This window comes from Aquarana catesbeiana, linkage group LG10, assembly GCF_042186555.1.
Source record: "Aquarana catesbeiana isolate 2022-GZ linkage group LG10, ASM4218655v1, whole genome shotgun sequence".
NCBI lineage: Eukaryota > Metazoa > Chordata > Amphibia > Anura > Ranidae > Aquarana > Aquarana catesbeiana.
The window spans coordinates 213,178,547-213,196,452 of NC_133333.1; the positions used below are offsets into that span (position 1 = coordinate 213,178,547).

Here is a 17,906-nt window from a genome sequence, read left to right on the forward strand (position 1 = left end):
GCCTCTCGAAAGCTGTGTACTAACAATCAGATTATCTTACGATCGATTCAAAAGCGGTATTTTTATACCATTTTATGATCATGTGTACGGGGCTTTTACCTGCAACAAAAAAAAAATTATTATCCCTGTCTAACAGTGTATGTCAAAGATAGAGGGCTTAGACCGGCCATGATTTGAACCATTAATGGCATGCTGAATGTACCAAGTTGATTGATCGATCAACTTGGGTACAACCAGCCTGCTTGATTCGCTTGCGATTATGGCGGGCAATGGCAGCGTTCGAATCGATGCAACGCCACATTTGCGGCACCGCACCGATTCCCAAAAGTTGTTTCTGTGCTACTTTTGGCCATTTCAGGGTGTGATTTCCATTGACATCTGTGCAGAAACCCGCACAGATGTCTCCAAAATCGCCCCCGAAATTGGGACAGACATGCAGGAATAAAATCGTGCGAGTTCAGCTGAACTTTCATTCCTGCAGTCAGTGTGATCAAGGCTAAAACCATGCATTGATAAACTAGCACGGCCACGTACAACCTTAACCTGGGGCATGGCAGCCGCAACTGTGTTAATGCTATTTGTATGGGTGGTAGAAGGTCCAACCGCTTTATATAAGTAGATTTCATCTAACATGATTTATAAAGCAGAGATGAATGGAACGACAAAAAAGTGCTATTGTAAGGAGTGATAACCCCTGTGATAATTTTTGTGAATTGACTTTCACAGTGGAAATACCTAAAAAAAAAAAAGAAATACATAAAATAAAATGTGGGGTAGATTAAGCTGATGCGTGTAGGAATGCATTTAGTAAGGTAAAAATCTATATTTTTTTTATCGTAAAAACAGTTTTCACATGGTAAGGAAAATGCTGTAAGTATGTTTTTGTGAACCAAGCCTAGCGTAAGAGGTCAGAAAATTGATAAGCCAGTAATTATCAGGCTTTATGTGACCTCTGACTGCAGGTTTATTTTAAGTCTGTCTTAAAAATCACAACACATATCTCCACATCCATCCTCCTTAAAGCTGAACTCCAGGTAAATCACTAAATACACAGTTGTGATACATATACTGTAATAAAGCTGTTCTAATTTCCAAAAGATGTCTGTCTGGTCCTCAGAATCACATAACACAGCTCTATCTGGCAGGCAGGAAACCTGATTTTTCTCTGCTGAAATTAAGTAATTCCCACAGACTGTAACTGGACAGTGAAAGGAGAAGCAGCAGACTGATGAGCTCACCTCTCTAATTCCGCCCTCCTCTTGTATCAGCATATTAATTGCACTGCAGCACACCTGATTGGCTCCTGGAGCTGCTTCTCCTCCCCCAGGAGGAGGAGCTGTGTGGTATAGGGACCACACAAGGCTGATACCAAACCAAATGTAGGTTAGATTAAAGGGTTAGGATTAGGGGTAAGAGATGAGTTAGGGTTTTAATGAATTGATTGCATTTAAATAAAAACATTCCTGTATTGATGAACACAAAGCTGTATTAATTTGTGTTTTTTTTTACATATATATTTGCCTGGGATTTAGCTGTAAACATTAGAAACCTCTGGATCATTCCTGGAAAAATATTTCAAATACAATATTTTTTTCTCTCATTCTGCATTCAATTATTATACGACTTTCTATTAAAAGTATGACACAATGACAAAATATTTACTGCTATTTCCAGTTTCCTTAAAGTGTACCCCCCCCCCCCAAATAATTTGAAAACTTGTTTACTCAAAATAAATGCATATACTGTACCTAATTTATATAACATGTATCAAAATATTTTCAGCGTGACCAATTTATTTTGCTCACACTGTGATTTAACAACATGCTGGTAAAACACACAATGATATGAGCATTTACTGTCAGCATTGTTTAAATAAATCAATGGTTCCCATTAGAAACTGATTTCACTCAATGATCAGTCCTCCAATAAAGGATAATTTTCATTGAAAAAAGGAATGCTGGGGAAAAATCTAATCAGAACTAACCAAACTGATTTTTTTTCCCTTTTGCTGTTTGAATGCTTGTTTATGAACATTTAAAACAGGCGACTCTATGATTAATCAATGGCTTATCATTATGAGTATTGCCAGTACAGGCATTGAAAACTATACCACAAATGTTACAGCTAAACCTCATTTATATATTAAAACACAAATTTATGCACTTAGGATTAGGGTAATATCTACTTAACCCCCACTCCACTTTCTGAGGTACCCTCCACAGCAATTTAAAAAGAATACACTTTGATCCGGGCTTCTAGCCCATCTGACTTCACAGTTCTACCTCTTTTCTTTAACTGGTTGGGCGGTGGGTGGTGGGCTGCTGCTGCACTTTAATGCAGTAATAGAATAAACCCAGGTTACTGTAATGATGGCAGGTCTGCAAAAGCCTGGACCCAGAGGAAGTTGTGTTAAATAATGTTGCCATCATTCAAGCTTGAAGACTGGTTACCTCTAGCAGGAGAAAAGAATTACCATGGGGATAGCTCTGGATTCAAGGTAAGTTTTGCAGCAAAAGCAGCTTTTTTATTTTTACGTTTAAGACACTACATCTTTAACTTGTTTTGCCTCAGTTCTAGTTTTTTTTATGTATTTTAAATGCAACAACTGTAAATACCTAGATCTGTCTTTGTATTATCTACTACCTCTCTGTGAGCATTCCTCATGAATTTTCCTCATCTATTTTGCATTATAAAATAAAATTTGTGATTAGCTGACCTTCTTTGCTACAGAAAAGCTGCAGATTTATTTTCAGGGTAACAAGCAATTAAGAATGCATTATATTTATGAATCTAGCCTTTACATATATCATAATCACTTTCACAACTGCCCCGTAATAATTACACTAAGCACTGACATGTTACATTACGAATACACTTACTTCTCTGGTTGCGAGCGCAGCAGAATGCTACAATTGTTGCCATGAGAACAAGGAATGCCACACCGGCACCGACAGCCACACCAATGATCACGGTAACTGGGACGGATTCTGCAAAAGAGAATGATAGATAGATGTGGATCACATTGCAACCCTGAGGATTTCAACTTTCCTGCATTACTTTGATATAGTAACGTGGAATTGTATTTTTCTTTGAATAACTGTACCACAAAGAGGAGATCAAGGAAGGCAACCCCAGCAAAATATGGAAAGGTTACTACCCCCATTTTTTTGCAATCGGTTTCCTATTTTTCTTAACTTCCTGTCTTGGAGACACAACAGAAAACAAGGGGATATCTCTCTCATTTAAGGAAAATTCCCTCTTACACAGTTGTCTCCAGAACAATGTCCTCATTGGAAGGTTTCTTCTCTATTATTTTTCTGATGACAGCTCAAAATTCTGGATTTTCAATCACCCCCATTCCCAGGAGACAATGGTCACCAGGAAAAATACAGTGCATCTCTCTAATGAGAACAAACACAGACAACAGTCAAAACCTGACTTTAAAAAAAGAATAATTGTTTTTTTTTTTTTCTGGATTGAGTAGAGAGGGGTTCAAACCCAATCAGGATTTTTAATACTGTCTGTGCCTCCGTTAGGGAAATTCATCCTATTTATTTGTACTGTTATCTGCAAAAGTAAATGTGAAAGACAATCTTAAATTTTGGGCTGTCACCAGAAGAGAAATGAAGGGGAATCGTTCAATGAGGGACACTAGTTCTGGTAACAATCAGGTATTCCCTCACTTTGGAGGGATTTCCTCTTGCTTACTTTCTGTTTTGGCTGTAGGACAGGAAGTGAACAGGACATACAGTATCCCACAAAAGTGAGTACACCCCTCACATTTTTGTAAATATTTTCTTTTTCTTTTTATCTTATTTATCTTTTCATGTGACAACACTGAAGAAATGACACTTTGCTACAATGTAAAGTAGTGAGTGTACAACTTGTATAACAGTGTACATTTGCTGTCCCCTCAAAATAACAACACACAGCCATTAACGTCTAAACCGCTGGCAACAAAAGTGAGTACACCCCTAAGTGAAAATTTCCAAATTGGGCCCAAAGTGTCCATATTTTGTGTAGTCACCATTATTTTCCAGCACTGCCTTAACCCTCTTTGGCATGGAGTTCACCAGAGCTTCACAGGTTGCCACTGGAGTCCTCTTCCACTCCTCCATGACGACATCACGGAGCTGGTGGATGTTAGAGATCTTGCGCTCCTCCACCTTCCGTTTGAGGATGTCCCACAGATTTTCAATAGGGTTTAGGTCTGGAGACATGCTTGGCCAGCCCTTCACCTTTACCCTCAGCTTCTTTAGCAAGGCAGTAGTCATCTGCCACCTGCGGCCCAGTCTTTGAAGGGAGGGGATCATGCTCTGCTTCAGTATGTCACAGTACATGTTGGCATTCATGGTTCCCTCAATGAACTGTAGCTCCCCAGTGCCGGCAGCACTTATGCAGCCGTAGACCATGACACTCTCACCACCATGCTTGACTGTAGGCAAGACACACTTGTCTCTGTACTTCTCACCTGGTTGCCGCCACACACTCTTGACACCATCTGAACCAAGTTTATCTTGGTGTCATCAGACCACAGGACATGGTTCCAGTAATCCATGTCCTTAGTCTGCTTGTCTTCAGCAAACTGTTTACGGGCCTTCTAATGCACCATCTTTAGAAGAGGTTTCCTTCTGGGACGACAGCCATGCAGACCAATTTGATGCAGTGTGCAGCGTATGGTGCCCCCACCCCTTCAACTGCTGCAGCAATGCTGACAGCACTCATACATCTATTTTCCAAAGACAACCTCTGGATATGATGCTGAGCATCTGCACGCAACTTCTTTGGTCAACCATGGAGAGGCCTGTTCTGAGTTGAACCTGTCCTATTAAACCACTGTATGGTCTTGGCCACTGTGCTGCAGCTCAGTTTCAGGGTCTTGGCAATTTTCTTATAGCCTAGGCCATCTTTATCTTTTTTTCAGATCCTCAGAGAGTTCTTTGCCATGAGGTGCCATGTTGAACTTCCAGTGACCAGTATGAGAGGGTGGAAGCGATAACACAAAATTTAACACACCTGTTCCCCATTCACACATGAGAGCTTGTAACACTAACGAGTCACATGACCCGGAAGGAAAAATGGCTAATTGGGCCCAATTTGGACACTTTCACTTAGGAGTGTACTCACTTTTGTTGCCAGCGGTTTAGACATTAACGACTGTGTGTTGAGTTATTTTGAGGGGACAGCAAATCCACACTGTTATACAAGCTGTACACTCACTACTTTACATTGTAGCAAAGTGTCATTTCTTCAGTGTTGTCACATGAAAAGATATAATAAAATATTTACAAAAATGTGAGGGGTGTACTCACTTTTGTGAGATACTGTACATGTTAATAGTCATGCCAATTGTATTTATGGACACACCAGACCAGTCTTATCTAATATCGCTTTTGTGAGATACTGTAAATGCAAAACAAAAAAAAATGACAGTGTTATAAAAATCCCTTACTCTATCCAAAATTTTTAAAAGTTTTGCCTTTAGTTTTACTTTAAAGCACCTACAGTCTTATTCATCTATTGAGGACTACAGTATATAGGTGAGATCTCTGCAGTGAGCTCCGAGGTCTATGCTGATCTCCCAGGCCCGAAACCGCAGTTCTACCCATTATGAGGAATTCTCACCATCCCTTTATTGAGTTCCTGGACCTGCACGCCTTCTGTGCCCATTATGAGGGGTTCCCACTATCCCTGCACACCTGTTATGCCTATAATGAGGAGTTCCCACCTTCTGGATGTTTATTTATTTTATATTATATTGAATAGTAAGAGCTGGAACAGAAAGGGAGGGGCCCCAAAACTCCCAGGGGTTGGGGAACAGAATCTCTAAATTATGGCAGGCAGATCTTGCTGGTGCATCATCCAAGACCTCTGAAAAGTCAACAGCTGACTTTACCCATCAGTCCCCAACTGTAGTAAAAAATATTACTTTTGCTGGACTGACCATTAATGCTGACCCAAAATTTGGGAAGGCTGAAGAAGTTAGGTTGTGTAATAAGCTGTGGAATAAAGAAAGATGTCAAAGAATTTTTTCTAGAGCTGTCAGAGTCTCCCCCGTTTTACATATAAAATTGAGACATATTGGTCTAGAATAGGCCTTCAGTATGACACTTCAACAATAACCTACAATAGTGGATCAATCAAAAAATCATTTACCTCCACTACCCTCCTCCTTCTCCACATCAATATGTGTATTTCTATGTGACAGGTATACATCATATAATAAAGTCATTGCTTATCACATGCAAAGTAACATATATAAAAATTTTATTTTACAGTCAGTGGATTTTTTCTTGAAAAAATGAGTGCCAGGCATATGGACAGATGTATGCATTTACCATGACAGTCCAAAGCAAGATCTGGACCTTGCGGCATGGGGCCATGGGAATCGTGACCATTTGACTCTTCTCTCCTCAATTTTTTTTTAAAACAGTGGGGGTGAAATTGATCAAAAGGCAATGGCAAAAATAGTTCCGTATGCCAAAAAGGATTTGATGTCTTCACTGTAAGATTTGGTCATTTTTAAGGTGCTCTATTTTCCATTCAGCCCGACAGCCATGTGCACCACAAATCAGGGATTGCATAAAGAACTATTTCTGTCCTATTTACTATTATGATGTTGACCAAAATGAGAAGACATGGGTTAAAAGATTCCCACATGCCCAAGCCCTTAATTCTACCATCTTCAAACTTCCATTCACAGCTGTGCCTGAAACTGTTTGATAAGGATTTTCATACCATGCTGTAAAGTTTAAACAATATATCTAAAGGGTAAACTTTTTTGATCTTCAGATGGCTTGGGGAAGTGTTAAAACCCATGCTGAGTTTTTTTTTATGCTGCCAGTTTCTCCCGGTGAAAAGATTGAACCCTTTAGTTGCCCTCACTAGTCCCCACTGTCACTGGGACAGAAAGTGACTACATCTGCAAAATTTTACAGCTGTCACATGCACAGGAAGTGGAGAAAAACTTCCAACGGAGAAACCTTTTCTTGCGACAGCTGTGTAAAAGAGGATTTTTTGCTAGAAAATTACTTAGAACCCCGAAGCATTATATATATATTTTTTTTAGAAGAGACCCTAGAGAATAAAATGGAGATTGTTGCAATATTTTATGCCACACCGTATTTGTGCAGCAGTCTTACAAACGCAATTTTTTGGGAAAAAAAATATACTTTTTTAAATTAAATATAAGAAAACAGTAAAGTTAGCCCAATATGTTTCTTTAATGTGAAAGATGATATTACTCTGAGTAAATAAATACCTAACATGTCATGCTTTAAAATTGGGCACGCTCGTGGAATGGTGACAAAATACGATACTTAAAAAGCTCCATAGGCGACGCTTTAAAATTTACAGGTTACCTGTTTAGAGTAACAGAGGAGGTCTAGGGCTAGAATTATTGTTCTCGCTCTAACGATCGTGGCGACACCTCACATGTGTGATTTGAACAATGTTTACATATGTTTGCTTGACTTAAGTATGTGTTCACTTCTGTGTGCAAGCTTGGAGGGACGGCGCTTTATTTTAATTTTTTTTCTTATTTTTTTTACTTTTTATTTTTACGCTGTTCCTTTAAAAAAACGTTTTCTAGCACTTTTATTCCTATTACATGGAATGTAAACATCCCTTGTAGTAGAGATAAGCATGACAGGGCCTCTTTATTGCGAGATCTGCGGTCAAAATTACTTTAGACCTCACATTCACTCAAAGCCAAAAAAAAAAAAAAAAATTCACTTTGCTTATAAGAGATGAAAAAAATCATCATCCCTTTAAGGCCGGAATGTGAAAGTGACATCGGGCATTGCTCCGGTCCTCCAAGGGCATAAAGCCAAGTGAGGGCTATCTTGCCCTCCCTCGGCTTCCTGCCCAGCCACAAAGAGGATCAGATTGACTCTGGGCTAACCGAAAGGTCCACTAAGCCCGGAGATGACAGGGAAGTGGCAAGAAGGGGAGGGGGCACCTCTCCTGCCACCTCCAAAAGTAATCTCGTGGTGAATCTGCTGCCGGGATCACTTTTATGTGAAAGAGAATCGCCCACTGTATGAAAAATAAAGGGATTACGACAGCTAGCTGTTTTTAACCTCAAACTAATGACGTGTATATATACAGTGGTCCGGAAGTGGTTACGTTCCATACATACATGCATTATTGAATCGTAGCTTGTAAATGTTAATCTAAGAAGTATTGTGTTTCGCAAGCTTTTGGAAGTTGCAGCAGGAATTTACTAAGCATTTAGAAAAAAGCCCATCCCAGCATTTCTCTAGAATTTAGTAAATGCTTGCTAAAGCCTGCTAAATGCTAGTTAAAGCCATAGACAGCACTTCTAAATTAATCTGCATTCATCAATACCTGAATTGAGCTGTAGGAAATTCAAAAGGTTTCAGGAAAGCTGCTTGATACTTTTTAATGCTTTGTTAATATGTGCTGATGGGTGTATTTGGTGGAATAAAATACCAAATAGTACAATTAATAGGACTTTTTAAGTGTGGTATTATAATGTGTTATATACGTTGTCAGTGACTACACAAATCCCTTACGGCTCATTTACATTTATGCATTGCGATAATGCGGCAGGGGTTGCATAGGCAGGGATTGCATTGGCAACTATCATTTTGGATAGCGTATTCATATTGGATTAAGTATTACACTTCGGCTCAGCACTATCTAAAAAACTCTTCTCTATCCCTCCATAGGTAATCTATGCTGCCTTCAAACTCCACCTTTAACTGCAACTGCTTTATTGTTTTAAACATGCCTAAATGGTAATCTATGCTGCCTTCAAATTCTTTACCTCTGTCCATATCCTGTGATGTTTGTTTTTGTTTTCTTATTGTCCATACATAAATTATGAGCTGTTTTTATCTTTATAGCAATGATCTCCTGCTCTCTTGCTGTATCTTGTAGCCTGTCTGGTGTGAGAAGTTCGTTCTGTCAGCCATATATCCTCCTATGGAATCCAGGCTGATTAATTGGCAATAATACCCCCACCCAACTCAGTATAAATTTAGCCCTTCTCTAGAGGATGCCCAGGCAGGGGTTGCAGTGGCAACTATCATTTTGGATAAAGTATTCATATTGGATTAAGTATTACACTTCGGCTCAGCAATTCAGCGAATGCACAAAGCGAAAATCTACAACAGACTACTGCAACACACTACAGGTGTCCTGATTCCAGATAGAACATCTCTCATCCAGTCTGCTTCTCAATCTCACCACTCTGTATCATGCACTCCATACTTCTCACAGTTGCATCCTCTCTCCTTAAACTTTCTCTCCTTCACCCCTCTTCTTCAACCCACAGCTTATATATATCACCCTCACTCCTGTCTTCACCGTATTACTGCACGTATTACTGCACCGCCATCATTTACCTTTGCCAACATACCCAGCACCCCCTATCCTCTGCCAGGAACCGCAATCTACACAATCTAATTTCTATTCCTCTTCTGCCTAGAACTAGCCTCCCCTTTTCCTGTGCCCTTTGGAATGCCCGCTCGGTTTGCAAAAAACTTTCCACCATCCATGACCTATTTATCATAAACTCCTTCAACCTACTTGCAATTACGGAGACATGGCTTCAAGAATCTGACTTTCCTTCTCCTGCTGCTCTCTCCCATGGTGGCCTCCTGTGGACTTACTCTCCCAGGCCTAGTGGACAGAAAGGAGGTGGTGTTGGAATCCTCCTATCCCCTCAAAGCACTTTTCAGGTTCTTCATCCACCCCCTCTCTGTCCCTCTCCTCATTTGAAGCTCACTGTATTCGTCTATTTTCTCCAGTTTCGTTGAGAATTGCTGTGATCTATTGGCCTCCTGGACCGGTATATCAATCTTCCTTGACGACTTCTCTGCCTGGCTACCCTACTTTCTCTCTTCTGAAATCCCAACAAACATTCTTGCCGACTTCAACATCCCTGTTAATCTTAACACTCCCGCTACTTCTAAATTTCTGAACCTAACCTCCTCTTTTGACCTGAAACACTGGGCAAACGCTTCTACTCACTCTGTTGGCAACAACCTTGACCTCATATTCTCCTACCTATGCACTCCACGCAACCTCTCCAACATTGCTTTTCCTCTCTCCGATCACCACCTTATTAGTTTCACTCTCTCCTTGTTTTCCAACTACCAAACAGTTATCTGTAGAAACCTTCACCATCTTAACCCTTCTCTTCTTTTTTTCTGCTACAGATTGTACCATTCCTGTCTCCACGCTGCCAAACAGATTTACTTTATAACTCTCATTAACACCCTCTCACGCAGTCCCCTTCAACTCTTTTCTATCTTTAATGCTCTTTGTCTGCCATTACCTCCACCCACTAACTTACTCAATGCCCAGGAGATTGCTAATCACTCCAAAAATAAGATTGAGACAATTCGTCTCGAGATCTCCTCCACTCTACAAATATCGCCCCTCACTTTACACTCTTTGTCCTCCTGTACAATCAAAACTCTTGTTTAACCCAACTACTACAGAGGAAGTCAATAAACTTTTTTCTAACGCCCACCTAACCTACTGCCCGCTGGACCCCCTTCCTTCTCAAATACTACGGTCACTCTCTGACTCTATCCTACACTCTTTAACTCATATCTTCAACCTCTCCCTCTCTACTGGCATCTTCCCCAACCCTCTGAAACATGCGCTAGTCACTCCCATACTAAAAAAGGCCTCACTGGACCCCACCAATCTTAACAACCTAAGACCCGTCTCCTTTTTCCCTTTTGCCTCCAAACGCCTTGAACGTTTAGTCTACAACCGACTGAGCTCATTAAGAATAACCTTCTTGATCCCCTTCAATCTGGATTTCGTCCACAGCACTTCACAGAAACTGCTTTCCTAAAACTCACAAACGACTTGCTAGCAGCTAAAACCAATGGTCATTATTCCATACTCTTACTCTTGGACCTTTTCGCTGCCTTTGATACAGTTGATCACCCCCTCCTCCTCAAAAAACTCAATTTGCTTGGTATCCATGGCTGTGCTCTCGGTTGGTTCGAATCTAACCTATCTGACTGCACCTTCAGTGTCACTTACAACTCTACTTCTTCCTCTCCAACACCCCTTACCGTTGGGATCCCACAAGGTTCTGTCGTTGGACCCCTCTATTCTCGATCTACACATCCTCCCTGGGTCAGCTGATAGCCTCCCATGGCTTCCACTACCATTTATATGCCAATGACACCCAAATCTGTCTCTCTGCTCCTCAGCTCACTCCATCAGTCTCCTCACACATCACTGAATTACTAACAGACATATCTGCCTGGATGTCGCACCACTTCCTCAAACTGAATCTATCTAAAAACCGAGCTCATAATATTTCTTCCCTCACATGCCCCTTCCCCTGACTTCTTTGTCAAGATCAATGGCACAACTATCAGTCCATCCTTTAAGGTCTGCATCCAATCTCTGTCCAAATCATGCTGCTTTAGCCTCCACAACATCTCTAGAATACGCCCCTTTTTAACCAAGCTTCTAATTCACTCCCTAATTCCATCTCTCGCCTCAACTACTGCAACTCCCTCCTCATTGGACTACCTTTACATAGACTATCCCCCCTTTAGTCCATAATGAATGCTGCTGCAAGACTCATACGCCTTACCAACCATTCAGTGTCCTCCACCCCTCTCTGCCAATCCCTGCACTGGCTTCCACTCACCCAACAAATAAAATTCAAAGTACTAACAATAATTTACAAAGCCGTTCACAACTCTGCCCCAGCTACATCACTAATCTAGTCCCAAAATACCAACCAAGCTGCTCTCTTTGTCCTCCCAAAACTTCCTGCTCACTAGCTCCCTTGTCACCTTCTCCCATGCTCCCCCCTACAGGATTTCTCTAGAGCTTCTCCCATCCTTTGGAACTCCCTACCCCAATTTGTCCAACTGTCCCCTAATCTATCCAAATTTAGACGATCCCTGAAAACCCTTCTCTTTAAAGAAGCTTATCCTGCTTCTAACTAATACACTGTTTTACTCTATCCAACAGCTCATCCCCCACAGCTATTACCTTTTGTATCAATTGACCCTCCCTCCTAGATTGTAAGCTCTAGCGAGCAGGGCCCTCTGATTCCTCTTGTACCAAATTGTAATGTAACTGTAATGTCTGCCTTCATTTTGTTAAGTGCTGCGCAAACTGTTGGCGCTATATAAATCCTGTATAATAATAATACATGGCGGCACCTCAACACACTATTACAGCATCGGGCAATGTACCCACACTGCAGCTGACCGCACATCTTACGTCACATTTGTTTTCCTGTGCATTACAGTGGGATGTCAGCTGATTCAAAATGAATGGACCTTTTTAACATAGTGGGCCTTAACATGTAGTAATGCACATTTGTCAAACACAAGGCCCGTGGGCCGAATTTGGCCCGCCAGGCCAATTCATGTGGCCCTTGCACCTCTCCTGCAGCTGTAGCACCCCCCTCATCTCCACACCACCTTGATTCAGCAGTTGGCAGTAGAGAGGGGGACAGAACTTCTCTGCCAGATCCTGCAGCTAACTCCAGCCCTCCTCTGGTTCTCCTCCAGACCCTGCATTTTCTGCTTCAGAGCTCCTATACGGCACAGGGGGTGCACTGGGATGTAAGGGGGCTGGGGTGCTCTGGACATCTAGGCTTACAGATACAACTGGTCCTTTTTTAGGTCCACCATAATGCTGATGTGGTCCGTGAAATTGAGTTTGACACCCCTGCTTTAAAGCACACACCCTAAACATTCAGTGTCTTCATTATATCATGCTAATCAACAGCACAGCTGATCAAGGTAGCTGGTATAACACCTAGGATGCAAAGCTTTTACTCAGATATGATATGCTGGTTATGTGTCCAGACTTTTTTTTTTTTTTGCCTCTGTTATGAGGAGTAGTGGTTACAAACCAGTTCAAATGTATTGTGGGCGAGAGACACGACAAGGACATAAACTGCAAAGGTATTCTTGCAGATAAGGATGAAAAAGCAAACGCTAATCTATGCCATACTTCTATTATATAACCTGAAGAAATAATGCACTGTACAAGCAGAGCTAGCAAAGATTATTATCTCTAATGATGAATTAAAACCAGGTTCTCCCCACCACCACCTTGTATTATTTAATTGAATTAGCAGGATAGGCAGAGAAGAAAGGTAATTAGTTCATTCAATGCTCTTTCGGTTATGATTGCATGTTTTGAGGTTGATTTCTTCTTCAACAAAAGTGTGATCCACTTGGATTGTCTCAATATGTAGTTGTGTTTGTTGCACTCAATGTAGTATTATTCTTTCATTATCTGTAGGCCTAATGGCTTCATGCAGTGAGTGTGGTTTTGTCTGCCTTTGTTTTTAGTAGTATTCCATTCCTGAAAGTCATTTAGATAGGGGGATGTGCAGAATTGTGTGTGTTTAATAAAATATCACCATAAATAAAAATAATTTATTCCAGTAAAATAATTTATTCCAGTATCTTCCAAAGCAGACTAGCTAATCTTAGGGATCAGCGGGGTTATGTCAAAATGCGCAAATTTTCACCTCTTGGTCCTTTCAATTGAAAATCACAGAGTATATTTCCTATATATAATTGAAAAAGGAGACATCAGTCTACCAGAGGTGGTTAATGGAAATTGCTCTATTGTTGTTTTTTCTCAGTGCTCATGTGAAAATTGCACAATTGCTATTGAAACCCATGCTGAATGATACACTATATGGCAAAAAGTCTAGAACATTCCATCATCACACCTATATGCCCTTTCTGGACATTTGATTCCAAAACTATGACCATTAATATGGAAATAGCCCATTTTGCAGCTATTACAGGCTCCACTCTTCTAGAAAGGTCTTTCCACAAGATTGTGGAGTGTCTCTCTGGGAACCTGTGTCCGTTTGTGGGGTCAGGTAAGGATGCTGGAAGAGGAGACCTGGCTTAAAATAAGCATTTCAATTCATCCTAAAGATGTTTAGCAGGGTTGAGGTCAGGGCACTGTGCAGGCCACTTGAGTTCCTCCACCCAAAACTTTGGGGCACAGTCATGCTGGAACAGAAAAGAGTTTTCCTCAAACTGTTATCACAGGTCAAAAATGCACAATTGTCATGTCAAAAATATTTTTGTATGCTGTAGAAATACTGGTACACTTCACTGGAACACACCAGAACTAAAAAATTTGGAGAGGGGTCCATGAAGTTTTGGCCGTATAGTGTTCACCAGCTACATCACAAAACATTCATTTAAAGGATGATTACACGCCAAACATTTCTAAAAAAAACGTGTAAAAAGTTTTTATCAACAGTTGCATTATTTTGATAGATCATAGATTCTTTAATTATTCACTAGTCTCTTTAATCTCTCTGGGACACAGACATCTCACTGTTGGAGGCCCCAAGAGTACCGTAAGATATCACTCTTAGGAAATTCCTAATTTTCTTAATACATAATTGTGAAACTTCCAAGTAAAGTCAGGTGTAATATATGTTTATAAAGGATGTGAAGTGTGAAAAACTCAGTTTGAGGGTAGCATGGCTGCCAGAGATGCCCATAGATTTAGGTTCCAAAAGGCTTGGATTCCAGTAATGAAAAGCTTTATTGAGGAATACCAAATATTAGACAAGATTAATTGTTTTTCTGGCACATCTAACCACCTTTAGAATCTGTTGCAGAGTGAAACAGCAGCATAATCGACACTGAACTCCATCAGGAGAAAGAATTTGTTGAACAAATCTCCTGGAGAAGGAGCCAGATATGGCACAAAATGAGTTGCTAGTGTCTGTGTTAATCTCCAAAAAATATTTTCTTTACCAGGATCAGTCTCATTTTGTTTTCCTTTGAGAACCTAAAACTACGGGTATTTTGGCCAAGCTACTCTACATTCAACTTTTTCAAGTCAAAAGGTCCTGCGCTTCACTTACTAGCATTAAAAGAAACCATACACACCATAATGTGTGTGTGGGGACAGTATTTTCTCCGTAAGCTCCTCATCACTGGTTTGCAGATTCCTCATGGCTTCTGGTAACCTCCCAGTGTAATTAGGGTTGACTATAGATGACAAAGGAGGATGGTATCCCGGAAGCTTTCCCTGACAGGCTGTGCTTGACACTGTGGTGGCCACCTGTGTGACATCACCTTCCCGAAGCATGCACAGTACGCGCTTCGAGGCTACGTTCTCTTCAGCTGCTTACCTAAAGGGCTACCCACAGGAATTAAATACCAAATGGTAGTAAGAAATTTAAAAGGGCCGCCATTTACATTTTTTACTACCATTTAGTGTCTAATTTCCACGGGTAGCCCTTAGTGTTAGTCTCAGTGGTGGGCTACCCACGTGTATTTAATTTTAAAATCATTTGTTTTTTTCTTTTTGTTTTTTTGTGCTTTAACCTGCACATACGTGTAGCACCTTCCTAGTTAGGTTGCTAGGAAGTTAGGTAAATGTAGTTCCTTCTGGCTTCTCTATATTCATTGGAGCAGCTATTGATTGCTTTGGGCTGTTCTGGATCTCACAGGCTGCAGGTTTGATTGTTTCCCCCTGCATTCTAGATATTTCCAGAACATAGTGGACTGGAAAGTCAAATGAGCAGCCTGAATGGAGAGGCATATAAATAGTGGATGGAGAGGCATATAAATAGTCTGAGCTTTAGAACAGCAGGGTCTTCCAGTTGGAGTGATTTCCCTGCCTGAGTGTGGAGGGCTACCCCCACCTACAGCAGTTCTACTGATTCAAGCTGATGTTCATCGAGGTCTCAGCTGTGGCATTGCTGGGGGGGGGGGCTCCTATGGCATTTTGGATTTTGGGCATTATCCTCTCCATCATTGACGAGTGTCTGGTAGGTACTGGAAGGATGCATCCGGTGACATTGTGAGTACTGACCTGAGCTCAGTGCCAGTGGTAGCTCTGTGGCTCCTATGGGGGTAGTGCTGCATAAGATTCATACTCATTTGTCACACCCCTCTCCCCCTTTTTGATTTTTACATATAATCATTTTTTTATGTATTGTTCAGTCTTTTCGCTCTCAGATCTTGTTTTTTGTATTGTCTGTTGTCTATAAATACCAAAAAAAAATGATTGCATCTGATAGGATTCAGTCACTGTTGGGCAGATAATTTTTTCCTGGCTCAGTTAATACACAAATCCACTTTCGTTGAGCCCGGTTGTGTTTGCAAGGCCACCCGTGGCTCAAATTTCAGCTGTCAATGGGCAGGATAATTTTTCCAATGCCAGGGACTAAAAATGGACTGATAATGACTATGCTATTTGTGTCCCTCCCCTGTTCTTACTCGTTTCCTCTGTTTCTTGTTTTGGAGAACTTACCAATTCAATGTTTTCCATAGTCACCTGAGAGAACAAGAAAAGGTGCACTGCTCAGGTTTCTGATTTCATTTTACAAAAATGTGTTATTCTTTATCTTACATCATTTGCTGATGAACAAATGTATTGCACCTTTGCAACTTTTGACTGTGAGTGCAGGTAAACAATGTATGGGGGGACCCTAATGCTTATAGTGGTGATCTGTTTTCAGCATTGTGTTGCTAAGAAATGTTTTTAAAATGTATATCCCACTTTTGCTGGCAAAAAACTAACCAAAAAACCCTGCCCTGAAAAATAACTGTATATATGTGACTAAAGAGTCCCTCCTGTTACCATTTCCACTGAAGCTCATACATAGGCTTCACTCACTTCCTATTTCCTGCAGCCACTTCCTGTTTGCCAAGTGTAAGGATAGTTCTGCAATAGTCACATAATCAGTCTCAGTGTCTAAACTCATGGACGTATCACATGATCATAAATAGGACAAAGTTTTGGGTGTTTTATACACCCCAAAAGCTGTAATTGATTTGCAGATTTCAAAGTACAAAAAAGGCTTGTTTATGATAGATCAATTAAAAAAAAAAATAACTAGCATTACCCTTTAAGGAATTTGCTATCCACACAGTATTCTGGAATCGGGACTCCCAAAACCAACTTCCAGAATGATTTTCTATAAAGAAGCAAGATTTGTATAGATTGGTTGACTCTTTTTTTCTTTCCCAGACCCTTCCTCCCCAGGTGATCTGTGGGTGTACGTAGCTTGTCAGACTCTTAGCCCTCTCTGATGTAGTATTTGTCTTTGATGAGTAAGAGCGATTCATCACAGCAGTTTATACCCCATCAGTTATTTATGTTATAGATTTACCCCATCAGTTATTTATGTTATAGATTTATTCACAAAGCGATTGTAGTGTACTGTGTACTGTTTCACTGGACCTACATTCGCCTTTGTAAAATCTAGAAACAGTACCTTGCTTCTCTACAGTCACAGGTTCAGGTGGTTTTATTCCTAACAAATCCCAATAGTAATTTAAAAATACCATGTACCCCATTGCCCCTATCTCTTTCTATCCCACACCTTGTCATAGACTCTGGCTTTTTAAAAAGGGATTTTGTTGACACTGGAAAGAAGGATTGGACACATTTCCGGTGCTTAAAATATACCTGTAGCTTAATTTTTAACAACTTATTTAAGGAAAATGTGCAAAAAAAAAAACAGTGTTATGTACATTTACTTTAATTGCCTTGTTTATAGCACAACTAGAGTCACAAATAATAAAAAACAGCTTTTGCTGTAATAATCACCCTTAATCCAGAGCTGTCCTTCCTGTTACCAAATGTCTAAAGTTTTTCAATTTAAATGATGGCCAGCATCATTTAATCCACTTCCTCTGAGCCCAGGCTGTCAAAGACCAACCCCCTGCTTGTGACTGAACAGTGAAGGAGAAGCAGTGCAATGCTTTGCAGCACATGAACTAATTAACTCCTTGTGCTGTTACTTCCTCTCTCATACTGAACTTTCCTGTACTCTACAGGGACTGCAAGGGGCTTATAGCAGTACAAATGAAGGTACTGATGTTGCCTGCATTAAAATTATACATTAAATTGGCTGCATTTGAGAATTCAGCTTCAAATTG

General features: G+C 40.5%; 1 protein-coding gene across 2 annotated transcripts in view; it reads right to left on the minus strand.

Moving 5' to 3' along the window:
* KIRREL3 (kirre like nephrin family adhesion molecule 3) overlaps nucleotides 1-17,906 on the minus strand; it is a 1,308,166-nt gene that overhangs the window by 57,671 nt on the left and 1,232,589 nt on the right. For both annotated transcript variants that reach the window (XM_073603284.1, XM_073603286.1), the window contains one exon: nucleotides 2,880-2,987. In XM_073603284.1, coding sequence (XP_073459385.1) covers nucleotides 2,880-2,987 — 108 coding nt within the window. The remainder of the gene's footprint in view (nucleotides 1-2,879; nucleotides 2,988-17,906) is intronic.